Source organism: Triturus cristatus, chromosome 4_1 (assembly GCF_964204655.1).
Source record: "Triturus cristatus chromosome 4_1, aTriCri1.1, whole genome shotgun sequence".
Classification (NCBI taxonomy): domain Eukaryota; kingdom Metazoa; phylum Chordata; class Amphibia; order Caudata; family Salamandridae; genus Triturus; species Triturus cristatus.
In genome coordinates, this window is record NC_140585.1 from 1,044,013,399 (window position 1) to 1,044,027,377 (window position 13,979).

The window sequence follows — 13,979 nt, forward strand, 5'->3', positions numbered from 1 at the left end:
ACTGTAACAGATCAATGTGCAATCTACTCTCCCCAGAAAGTTACAGGCAGTACAAAACGCTGCCACAAGACTGATTCTAGATATACCTAAATATCAGTCTGTTAGACCAGCAATTCAAGACCTTCACTGGCTGCCAGTCGGTCAGCGGATAAAGTTTAAGGCACTCTGCATCGCCCACAAGGCACTGCACAAAGAAGGGCCAAAATTTCTAGGGGACCTTTTTAGAATGTACTCCCCTAATAGACCTCTGCGTTTGGCCAATGCCAATATGATGCCGGTGGTCAGAATCAAAAAGATGAACTGGGAGGGGGGAGTTTCAGTTATAATACCATCAAGGAATGGAACTCCCTTCCTTTATATCTCAGAAAAATTCCCTCCCTTCTTGAGTTCAGAAAACACCTGAAGACCTGGCTCTTTTAGAAGCAGTAGTCCATAGCACAGTATGTAGCACTGGAAGCGCCAAGACACCTGAGGGTATACGTGCGCTGTATATATTTAATTCACATAACAGAAGTTCAACATTGGGATCTATGCAATAGGTATCGCATTAGCATAGAGACCGGCCAGTGTGGCTTGTTTTCTCTTGCCAACTTTAATTTCAACAGCTGGGCTTCTTGGGGTAGAAGAAACAACAGCATTCAATGGGCATGGGTGTGAGTTGTCAGTCTCAACAGCCATGTGCGGTGGATGCAGCCCAGAATGGAAACAGTAATGTGCAAACTGAGCTTACGCACAAAAGTAATAGACAAAGTCAGGCGCGCACATACCCCCTGTTCAAATCGTAGAGTTATTACCGCCCATGAAACCCAGAGTTGCCTCCCTGCCTAAGTCAATCCTATAAATAAAGATCTAATTCAGCCAAAGAAGGCCTTTATCAACAGCATGGGAATATTAAGAGAAAGATAAAGAAACCTGGTCAGTATGACCATTTTAGCAATAGCAATCCTGCCCACCTACGAAAAATGCAGTTTCATCCACCTTGGCACCCTGTACTCTAACTATGCAATAGCTCTGCCATAGTTTTCACTCCTAGTACCTCCAGGTCTCTCCTAATCGAAATACCCAGGTACTTACTTACGCAGAGTCCACCTTACTTACGTAGAGTCCACCTTACTTACGCAGAGTCCACCTTACTTACGCAGAGTCCGCCCACTGTAAGGAGTGGTCTGATTCAAAATGCTGTATTTACATGTTAGGGGAAGATAACGGGCTTGGACCAATTCACAGTGATGCCCAAAAGGCTTCCAAATCTGATTACTTTGTGACAGGGCCGGTCGGAAGACAAATAGCCCATTGGCTTCCGGGGAAAAGAAATGCTCCGTAGTAGAGATTGATGACTCGCTTTATGCACGTCCTCAGAAAGGAATCGTTTAATGTAATATAGATTCAATTACTGTTTTAAAAAGCAGCGGGGTTCTTGGCATTCTGTTGAGTATTTAATTTATGTGATGATGAGCCATTCATTCAACCCCTAACGAGTTAGGATGCATTTATTCCCGCGCTGCCTCCTGCTTCCTCTCAAACGCCTCTCTGGAGTTTAAAAAGCTTGGGAAACAGTAGGTTCATTAAACCATAACAATGCTCAAGTCAAAACCATAAGCAACGATGACCATGGCTGTTCAATCTAGGCCCATAAGAGACCCTGCCACTACCATTTTTTTCTGACGGGGGATGTATCTACTAGAACGATGTCCTGGGCCAATCCATCGCCACATTCCGGTTCCTAATTGAAGAGAGCATGTTCTTGTTTTTATAAGCTGCAAAAGGCCTTGGTAAATCCATGAGCTGGAACAGGCTGGGCAGCTCCGCTCATCTCAGGGTTAATTGTGGAGGCTCTTGTAGAAGGAGTTGCCTCTAAAGATGGAGACCATAATCCATGTGCCGAGGGTGCTTCCTGATACTGCCTTTTATAGCAGGTTGGGTAACTCCAATGGTGTTTCAATAACTCATAAGTTTGGAAGGGACAGGATAGCTATGTTGGACTGAGAACGAACCTTCCCATTTATAGAACGCCCCAGATCTTAATTTTAACCTTGGCATGTGCATTGACTCAGTGGCCTTGCCTATTATAATACAGGCTTACACTCAATGCTGCAGACTTTGCATGGGCTTGCAAAAGCATTCCCATCTGGGTGACTTGAAACATGGATGTTCCTAACAGTGCATAGTAAAGGGACTATTTGTTATCAGGTCAGGATCTAATGTAATCATTGACTGTAACTGCATTAGGAACATGGAAATGAATGGAAAGGTGAAATATGGGCCACTTGGGTGAATGAAAGCCATAGTGGCAGGGGGCTGCCCGGGTGAATGAGAGCCATTGTGGCTTAATGATGTCTAGAAAGTCTCAACAGGGCGGGGGACGGTACGGGAATGTTGCCTAACGTCCTGGTGGTTCCAATGGAGCTATAGTGGAGAGCTGGGGGAATGCTGCATGTGGGTGAGGCAAAACAAGTCCTCTTGTTAGCCGTAGTGGCTGTATGGATCCCCTGAAATCAGTATGATAGGGAACCTGAAGGGGTAGTGAGCTGCACCCCGAAGTGTCACTGTAAATTGTCGATAACATTTGCGGGGGTTACCCCTGTCGAACTACCCTTATCTACGCCGGGCTCGCTTGTTTCACTTGCTCACTAGCATTCATAGGTTAATTCTTCTTGCGCCTCACTACTTTTGAAATGTTACCAGCCGCCACTGCTTTGCGTATTAACTGTTAAAGATTACCCACGGGATTTCTGACATAGAGGGTTATATCATCAGCATAAATTTATGTCACTAGCGTCTGTGTTGTGTAGTTGAGACCACAATGGGCATGGTGCTTTTGTAATCTGACTGCCAAGGGTACTCGCAAACAATATAGCCTGGTAGGTGCCACAGCAAATCACGAAAGCTTGCGATACCCCCCCATAGATATTGTATACAAGCTAGAGCATAGAGGAGTGAAATCTACTGGAGAAAAGCAGGGCTGAGGCCAATTCGAGACAGGAGTGGGGACAGATATGTCCAGTTCAATGAATCGAAAGCTTTAGAGGCATCCAGGAGAACAGCCACTGCCACTAATCTCTGGGTTCAGGGAGTATAACACAGCAGAGAGTGTTTGCAAATGAAGTGTCTGTAGAGCTACCTGAAAAAACTTTGATTGATCCAGGCTCACTACGTTGGGGAGAAGGGGCAGGGTTTTATTGTCGACTTTATCCTAGATAATGTACAGCATAAGTCTCACTGGGTAGGTATTTTATCTCGTTTTTAAGATTATTTCGAGGGTGACAGGATCCCCGCACTCATGGCTTACTCATACACGGCACAAAGGCACGGCGCCAGAACAGGGGCATATTCCTTAGGGAATTAAACAGTCAATCCGTCCAGTTTGGGAGCTTTACCACACGGCATGCCCTGAATAATCTGCATAATTTAATCCACTGTAAAGGGGACATCTAGATATTGGCAATGTGCCTCATTAAGCTATCAGAGTTGTATCGAGTCAAGAAACCCTGCTAGTTCTCTGGGATCAGTCTCTGGAGGTCAGGCACATTGGGAGGTGTAATACAGTCTTGGTGATGTCTCTAGTTGTAGAGCAGGTTTTGCCAGGATCATCAAGCATATGAGTTATGTTTGAGTGTGATCGGGTATTGAGGAGCAAGTGTGCAAGGGTCTTACAAGCACAATGCCCCTCCCTATACCTTCTAGTGCTAGTCTTCCTACGTAAAAAGTGGATCTCTCTGGCAGCGACTTAGTTATAATCAGCATAAGTTTCTCTGAACGGTTCTAGCACATTCCACTCACAGGTGGTGAAGTACTGAATCTCCAGCGAATGGAGTTCCACCTAAACCCTGGTGAGGTGCACCCTCAGGTCTCGTAGCACCCCCAGATGTTTAAACATACATGCCCCTTGGATTGAGACTTTGAATGGCTCCCAGAGCGTGCAAGCAGAGTCAACTGACTGAGTGTCGAGTTCCAAACAGTCAAGTAGACTATAATTTCAGCTGTAAATATCAGTTCTCGCAGCACATTAGGCAGTAGTCGGCAGGTGCGCATGTCAATAGCACCAACAATAGAGCGGGGTCACGGTCGGAGAGCGTCCTGGGCAGCTGTTTCATCTGTCTGTCTGGCCGCCACATCTCTGCACACCAGCCAGTAACTGATTCGCGACCAGGCGTTACAGGAGGTAGTGACACAAGTTTGGTCTCGGTCCTCTGGATGTCCAAATCGCCAAACGGCAATCAATCCATAATGCGCTATAAGCGTTGCCAATTGGTGGACTACATGAGGATGTGGGCTTCTGGCAGAGGGAGGATTTGTCAGTCCTCGAGTCCAGGACCCATTAATGTCGCCCCCCCCCCCCACACACACACAATCATAGTACAGTCCAGTCCTAGAATTTTGTGCCATACTTCGTGGAGAACGTCTGGGCAGGCAGTATTAGGGCCATAAACATTAGCAATGATGATCTTCTTCCCCTGTAGTATACCTAGCAATGTGGCATATCTGCCTTCTTTATCACAGAAAGCCTGTAAAGTTCACCACGGTACTCCTTTTACTACCACAGCAAGAAACAAAAAACATAAAAGGAGTAAGGTCAAGAGAAGGAAAAACAACAGGAAAGAACAAAAAGAACGAGGAAAATAATGAGAGTTAAAGCAATAAAGAAAAATATTAAGTAAGAAACAAGAAAAAGTGAGAAAGAATAATAAAGAAAGTTTAAAGAGAAACCAGCAAAAGTACGAAGTAAGGAAAAGAAGAGAAAAAAGTAAAAAGACAGAAAATACTTGAAGGCATGACAAAAAGGACGGACAGAAAGAAGCAAAAATAAATCATGAAATAAAAGACGTAAAAAGGAATGCACAGGTATGAAATGAGATGATATATTTATAACTCTGGTCCAGACAATATTTAGCGCTCACACTCATTGAGCAAAAAACACCTCTAAAATAACCAATGCATAACCGTTCAGAGGAGTAATTTCCAAATGCAGAAATCATACACACACCATAGGTTTCTGTTTAAAAAAATTAAAGGCAACTAACCATCTGCTCGTTTAAGGCTTAGATGTAATACAACTTTCATGAACTAGACAGCATATGGCAGACTGGACAATAATCACTATCAATGTAACACGAAATGTTAAAACCAGATGTTGAAAATGAAAACGAAATGCCAAACATCTTAAAAAATAGATTCGGAAAGATTTATAAATCTACAAGGTAATCAAAAAGGCATTTCCTGGAGAAGGAAATCCTGCAGTTCCGCATGGGAGAGGAGAACTGAATCACTTACTCCGACTGCATCCACGCTAAATTGTGTCTTCCCATACTATTCTAAACCTTGAAACAGGCACACATCGCAGGCATCTTATCAACTGTGCTATGTATACTGCAGTTAGTTAGTGCTTATTCAAGAAGTATTGCTCTTTAGTGGAATAACAACCCTTGGTCCGTGGGCACCCCCACTCCAACAACCCCTGGCATACAGGAGCAAGGTGAAAGGCCAGCCAGTCGCGTGCAGCTTGATGTAACGGGTGCAAGTGCCACGTGTCTGCAGAGCATTCTCGAGCAACACAGTAGGTTCACGGGTGACCATCCCCCAGTCCTTCAATTCCAATGGATTAAATCGGCCACAAAAAATAAACAAGCATTGGTAAAAACCAATAGGTTTGGGGTTGCCAGTCTGCCTTTTGGCTTTGTCAATGGTTGTTTGTTTTTGCAAAACAATTACTGTTGGGGAAAATACTGGTCCTTCATCAATCGGAAAAAACAAAAACATTGGCTAAAAGTAAAAATATTTTTAGGCTTCAAAAGCATGGACTACCATAGTAGTATCTGGCACTTACGGGAACTATTTTACATGTAGATGTGCTCATTGTAAAAGGGAAGAATACCGCCGCCCACAGTGAAGTGAACCAATGGCTGAAATGGGATGACTCAATTCCCCAGGCAGTAGGCGGAAGAAAAATGTGAATGACACAATGGCTGACGAATTTAAATGTTTAACTGAAAAGATCTTATACTTAAGTCTATTATACACATAAGGTAAGTAAAATCGAAAGGTCTTAAATAATTCCAGGCCTGAAAAAATAGCAAAGAGCTAACCCTGAATGAGCCGAGCCGAATTAGCAGGAGGGGTGGTAATAAATTAGCCTATGCAAATGCAAAACTTACTATTAGGATCTAATTTTTCATTAGTGTACTTTACTTTTAACGTAAAATATGCACTGGCAAAGAGTACATATACAAACAGATGGCTGGATGAATAGCTGAGTTTATGGCCGGATGAACGGTTGAGTGCATGGATACATGCACGACAACGGGTAAAAACACAGGCAGCTACAATCATAGTGATGGCAGGAGGTAATTCTCCACTCCTACCAATGCTGCTCACTCACCCAAGCAGTCGCCTATAGATTGATCTGTCCTTGTGCTCCATACGCACGATTTATCCATCACCCACATTCACTCATTCACATAATCCCCGCACTCAGATTATGTACCCATTGATACAACCCCAACACACACAAACTCACTCATCAATTACAAAGCACTTTCAGCCATAAAAAGCCTGACCTATTGGCTTTGCCGAATTGCTTTTGTTCATGATGTCCATGCGAGAAGCTCTAACTGTGCCAGTTATACAGAAGAGCCAGAAAACAGCAACAATAAACAAGCCTTTACTGACCAGATAGAGGCCAATGCCCATAAGGCATGCTCACTGTGTATCAAAAGCAATATCTCTACTGTCCATTGATCTCTGCCGGCTCAGCGGTGTGTGGTCAATGTTGAACAAAACCAACCTCTCCAGTAAACCAGCACTAATTGGAGCATGCGCACTGTTGCATGGTTATTGTGAATTAAATTACATCTTTGCTGTAAGTAGTCTCTCTAGTCATCGCATGTACACTGAAAATGCATTTCTAACAGTGATTACCTTTTCTTTTCATTGCTAAATAGACTATAGAGCATATGCAATAGAACCATGACTGCATGCTCCGAGGACAAATAGAACTGTCCAGTGCATGCTCAGAGAAGAGCACAAGCATTAGACATGAGCAGACCTTGAACATTTGCAGATAATTTCAATCTGTGTTGTGGGCATGCTCGTTCTTGAGGCACCCTTTTGTGATCAGTGCCTTTCCCTCGTTAATTATCAGCCACTGCTGGCATGAATCACTCACAAGGAAATAACTCAATTAGTGGACTCGCAACACGCCACTACATCTTCACTGACACTGTTATGTGCCTTAACTTTGCCACGTTATAGAAAGAAGTGCATACACGAATAGAGCATATGCAATAGGAACAGCTATTACCACATTCTCAGTTGAAGGATACTAAAAATCAGCCTATGCTCCAAACATGCAACCCAAGCCACAGCTTTGATCAGCTCAATATAGTATGCATATGTTAAAGAAAAAGCAACAAAGGGTCTGCCAGACAGCAAAACCTGTCTCTAGCCAGACTTCTACAAAAAGGCTTTGCCTTGATGACATAAACACGTATCACTTTCATCATTTAAATTGATTTGTTTACCGACGATTTACACGATCTCCACCTAGTAGTATTTCCCTAGTCTTAGAACCCCCAGCACGATGGCATTATTAGTATGGAACGTAGGGACTTAGAGTTTGGCAAAAGGGGTAAAATCCTCATAAATATTCAAGATGTCCAGTGCGCCTCATTAAATGTGAATTATAGCTTATGGCACTTGTAATAGAGTAGATGGTAAATCTGCCATGTTTGGATGGATTAATGGATATGTCAAACATTAAATAAGGCTCTTGGACATCAGAGTTCCACAAACACTAGACAGTAGCTCCACAACAGCCCAGTGAACGAAACACGCATGGTGGCCCATGGCAACACTTGTGCCTATGGGCTGCCAGCCAGAGTTGGTGGTGTCCAAGTCATAACTAATTGTTAACTTGGCCGCACCACAACCGTCCTGAATTGCCTGCGAGAGGACGGGTCGAATGTCTTCCAGACCATCGGGGAGGATCTGTGCCACTGTGTCCCAAAGGGCATGGGTATAGCAGCCTAGTAGACACGAAGCATTAATTGATCGGATGCGAACCTCACTGAGGAGTATAACTGCTTCCCGAACATATCCACTCTTTTGGATTCCATATCAGGGGGAGTGTCCGGAAAATGGGAAACAGCGTTTACATCACATGCGTTACAACGCATGCAATTACAACGCGGTCATTACAACGACTGCGTTGTTACAACGCAATCCATTACATTGCAAGTTGTTTCTACAACTTGCTGTAGGGAGCGTGCTAAACTAAGGAATAGTATAATTTACTATTCCAACACCTTCCCTACTGTTGCACACGCTGGAGTTGGAATAGTAAATGATACTATTCCTAAGTCCAGCGCGCCCCCTACAGCAAGTCGTAGAAATTACTTGCAATGTAATTGTTTGCGTTGTAACAACTCGGTCGTTGTAACGACCGTGTTGTAATCACATGCGTAGTAGCGCATGCGATGTAACATCGCATATTCTCGGAAAATTGTTGGGGTTAGTTCGGCCAGTGGAAGCTTGCACCACAAGATTCTCCGGAGAGAGTTGCTGGGACAAAAAGACTGGGCTGCCCGAAGCAAGACGGTGGAACCTGGCAATCTGACGGTTCACCGGAGAACCGGAACAAGGTTTATCCCAAGACCCTAAAAGTGTACCTGTCAAGGTCTCATTGAAGAGGATCAGAAGCAATGTGGACAGGCTGCAAAACCTCTGTCATTTTATTTGTTTCCATCACCATGGTGGGGAGGTGGAGGTCAAGCATTTTTGCCACCACATGCATTACCATGGTATAGGAGGTCTATTCGTCCATGGATGGTCCTGTAAGAAAGAAGAGGGCTGTTTCTGGGGAGGTATCCAGCCCACTAGCATCTCGTAAGTTCTCATATCAATTATCGTCAATATAGGTGTGAACGAATTCCTCACGCTCGTCATCATTTTATCTGAATCAGTTCAAAAGGAAGTGGAGAGATGTTGTCTTCGTTGAGGTAAGGCCAACTCTAAGACCTTGGTCATATTTGGCTGCTACATCAGTCTAAATTGGAGCGGCATCGTAAAGGATGATTGGAGAAACCAATTCAGGCAGTTGCCATCGGCGTGCCCGGGTATGGGATCGAGCCTTAGAGTGTCCCTGACGCTGAGTCTTTTTGTGCTTGGAGACGTAAAGATTCGCCTCGCGTTCCCCAATGGCCTTTGGGTTCAGTCTTTGCAGGTCTTGGAGTTGTGGCTCAACCGCAGACACTACAGGCACACCTGTTTGCGACAGTCCATGCAGGGTTAAACCCTGTAATTTTAGGAGACATCCATTCCACAATGAGAAATTTTGATTTGAAAATCGTAGATAAAAGTGTATCTGAGAGACACAGGAAGCTCCAGATCAACGTACAGTGGTGCGGAAAAAAGGAACTGACTTCAGGGCGTGGAAGTGACACCTATAAAGGCCCCAAATTTTATTTCTGGATAGGAACAGCGTCAGTGCGGAGCCACATGCTGCCACCGTTCGACGCGCAGCAGTACTATGGTAAAGTTTCCAGATACAGTCTGACGCCTGGAGAATATTAAGAAGGTGAGGAATCTGCAGCTCTAAGTCTCTATAAGAAATAAATATTTTGTGTGTTATTTAGGGTTTCCATTGGTGTTGTGGGACTTATGGATTGTGGAGCTAACCAAAACTGTTTTTGAAGGTTTGGTTTTGTAACCACAACTCAATTGTGTTTTTTAAATGAATGCTAAGGGGTTCTAACAAATCGGAACCAAAAATTCACTTCAGTGTAATTTTCACTGAAATATTTTTTTATTTATAATATGCGATATCCAATGACTTTGAATGCATTCCATCCCTCTCTGCACACAGCCGTTAGCTAGACCCTATGTTAAAGTGCAATAACACATCCTAACCATAACCTCACTTCAGCTGTAGTTTTCTGTGAATTATTGGAACTTTTTGATGATAACCTACATCCAACATCTGCAAATTCATTCCATTTAATGCTGTGCACAAACATAGGCCTTCAGCCGGCCCTGCACTCAACCAAGAGTAGGTGCCTAACTCTGCCGCACACAGCCTTCTCCCTTGCATAGCAGACGGTCACAGCCTTCAGTGGTCCAGAGTGGCGGTAACTGCCTATGGCCAAGGCCTTACACCAACCCAATGTGTGCAGCCTTTCTTGGCTCGTCTGCGATTTGGGGATTCTGATAGTTACCCCTTGGCTCAACCATGAACAAGGATGAACTGTGACACTGTTTGAAGAGCAATGACAAGAGTCTGGTGTACATTGTAGAAGAATATATAAAGAGTTTAAGAACCTAAATGTCAATGGGTTTCATGGAGGTACTGGAATCTACCACTAATAACTAGAACTTCCCCAATAAACAGAGTAACTGCGAAACACTTTGACTATTTTCCTATCGGGAACTCCATTATTTAGGAGACTACACCTGTCTTGGGTGTGAGCAAACTAACATTACAAAACCTGTTTTAGCCTTATAGAGTGGTCAGCCATTAAACAAGAGACAGCAGAACTATCTCTGACAAACCAAAGAGATGAAGACACACATTTTTATAGACCATTCCACCGCTATGCAGTAAGTTCACTTTTGTTCCCAGAATCCGGCTACCTCTTCAGGATCTACCTAACTCTTTAATCATTCCTTGACTATCTTTACCTTGACACTGTACGACACTTCTCTGCCTTTTGTCTATATTTGCACTATACTAATATCACATCAATACATCAAGCTAGTAATAAAGATTTATTTTAAAGAAGAAATCCTGTCCAGAGGCCACTCATACAATGGAAATTCAGATGAACAGACAATATAAATCCCACTCAGGCACAAGTAAAAAAACAGAGAGAACAAAAGCAGGTACTGGGGTAGGATGGGGGATAAGAACAGGGCTTGGCTGCCCCACCGAGAACCAAAAGCAGGCAGGATATCTTTTTTTACCTGCCACAAATTACACCAAGTAGGTTCAGACTCAATCTCTGCAATTGTGTTTGCAGTGAGGTTCTCCTAAAGCAAATTGTGGAAAGAATGGGACAATGTGATGCACTGTTACTTTGGGGTTTGCCAGAGCACCCAGGACCAATATTTCCTTGCAACAGCTCCCGAATCTAGCTTCGGGCTGCACAAGCACTTCTTGGTTCCTGTATCTACCACTGTAAAGGATAATTCCTGGCTCATGTTTCCACATTTGAAGATTTCTAAAGTTTGAGGATGTGAAGGAGACATCAGTGAATGTTTTTTGTCTAAATCCTATTATTCATGGGGGGCAATCCTAGTGATGCATGCTTCAAAGAAAAGACATCAATTATATATGTTATTAAGATCCTGGTTCACTTACCGTAAAAGAATAATAATATATGTCTTTGAACATTCTTGTAGACATGGTTATATAAATGGAGTAGGACAATGGATCTGTCAATGTTTGAGGGAAATTTGTACAAGCAGTATCTTGCTACTCTTGGTTATATAGAAGTAATCACAACCACCAACAGATTGAGACCAGCTCACTCTCTTTAAAATAATTTCCAAAGACAGACCAAAATGGAAACCATCTCAGTGGATGTGTGCCTGCTCCAAGTAATAAATATAATTTGCCTTCACACTTTTGTGTTCATTTTGCTTATTAGAAATATTTGGTACAGCTCATTCATTTCTCCAGTGCTTTGTGCTTGACATGTGCAAATGACACTCTTTGAAAGGTAAAAATGGCATTTCTGCTAATCTCTACAGGATCCATGGCCTCATGTCTTCAAGGGCAGACCTGTTTTACAGCAGCTCAGCTTTCCACATAGGTGCTTGGCAGACAAAAACTGAGAATAGGCTACCAATATGTCTGTGAATCTGTCTGAAAATTGTTAATGTGCATCCTAAATATTGCACTAAATATACCCAAAAGGTTAGACTCTGAAGGCAGTAAGGCAAAATAAAAAAAAGCCTGATTCAAATAATCTAAAGCAATTGGCAGTCTAATTAACTCAAAGCTGTACTGTTCAGTGAAAATTGTAATTACATCAGCAAATTTAAAGGATGCTAAGTGCCCATAGACAAGGGATGCCTAGACATGTCTAAGTATCATACAATACAACATTTAAAACCCTTATATTTAAGAATGGATAGACAGCATTCTCTCACTAACAGAACAACCTCTACTTCTTGAGAAATATGTATTAATACACTATGTTGTTATAAGATACAGAAAATGAATACATGAGTATCATAAAGAAACTGTAGAAGGCTTGTGCATAAAGATATTATGCTTAATATATTGTATTTTAGAGAGCATAACAAATCTATGGATTTTAACCTCAATGTTTCTAATTTAGAAAATACATTCTTATGTTTTCATTATTAGTAATGTATATATTAAAAAACAATGGAATAATGGCAAAAAACTCTGCCACATTAAATGCAGAAAATTATCTTGTGAATAATACTGAATACATGTTTTCAAATACTTTCCATACTATTTTAACAACCAGTATTAAATAAAGAGGAATCCATAAAAAGGAGAAGAATATCATTGAAAAGAAGTCATTTGATAAGTAGGGAACTTACTGATGCTTTTGAAGCTTGACCAACGTAAAACAGAACAGCCTCGGAGATTCAAACGAATTACGTAGGGACGGCATTTTTGCAATAAATTTACTACGATTTTATCACTGATCTTGTGCCTTGCAGCTGTAAAATCAATCTAAAAATATAAACATAATAAAATAAATTTCTCAGACAATTTCAAGTATATATTTCACAACTATGCATTCACACAATTAAATATGGCAACCTCATTTATAATCCAGTGTTAAACTGTCAACAATTAACCATGACCATCAACAAACCTGTATAATAAAGTGATAGTGTACTCTGAAGCAGCTAAATAATACAAGCTTCATCCATGGAATGTTGCCAAAACAGTTCTGTAATCTAAACATTTCATCTCACATACATGCTGTATCATAACCAGAAAAGGATTGGGCTGTTAGGGGATTAGATCCCCAAACTCCTTATTGTTGGTATTTAAGCCTCTTACTTATATTTTCCCTTTGTGAAGTGGGAGCTAAAGGAAGGAGATTGATCAAGAGAACTGTAAACCACCACTGGCTGAATATAGTGGTGAACAGTAAAAAACATTGTGCTCCTTGGGTGTCTTATATTTGGTATTGAGAGACATAGTTATAATGGGCTCTTAAAGAGGTTTAATTTAAAATATTGTAATATTAAACACAAGGATTATCGAATCGAGATTTTGTGTGTAAGCGTGGATACCTTCCTGAATTGGATAGCAGGCTTTATAGGGATTTGCTTAGGGAACATGATTTGCTCATTATCAGTGTTGAAGGTGGCGTTGTAATGTTCTCCTGAAAGGGTGTTCCATTTTTTAATGGTTTTGCAAACCACTTATAACATAATCCAATGGGGCAAGAATTACATTTCTGAAGCTCTGGAGGAGGTATAGTTTTACCTTATAGTTTTGTCCAGCTATTACAATGTATATGGTCACATTCTAGGTGTGATGTAAGAGGCTCCTTTATACAGTCAATCCAAATGATAAAGTTACTTACCTTCGCTAACAATCTTTCTGGTGAATACTCTTATCTACCTGGAGATTCCTCACCTGTTGTAATCCCCCAAGCGCCAGACTGGGCAAGGAAGATGGTCAAAAATACATTAATAAATCATCAAACTATAAAATAAGCGAGAAACTCGATGAATATATCTCCAATCAGAAACAAATTTGATTTTGATCATGGCTACCTCGACTAGGCCTTAGTTTTCACCACAACCCTCCCCTCCCATTTAACTGTACAACAATGCCCTCTCCCCTCAGTCCTATACATCTCTCTCATTCTGTATCCTGTCGCTACCTCTCCCTCCTTCCTCTTCTTTTCCTTCCTTATATTATAGTTTTATTTTTTAGGAGTCAAGAATACTTAGTCATGGGGTGGGTTGGGAACTAGAGGGACTAACCG

General features: G+C 41.9%; 1 protein-coding gene across 1 annotated transcript in view; it reads right to left on the reverse strand.

The window, feature by feature from the left end:
• FBXL13 (F-box and leucine rich repeat protein 13) overlaps positions 1–13,979 on the reverse strand; it is a 1,209,524-nt gene that overhangs the window by 867,315 nt on the left and 328,230 nt on the right. The window contains exon 9 of the mRNA XM_085654020.1: positions 12,568–12,703. Within this exon, the coding sequence (XP_085510146.1) occupies positions 12,568–12,703 (136 nt within the window). The remainder of the gene's footprint in view (positions 1–12,567; positions 12,704–13,979) is intronic.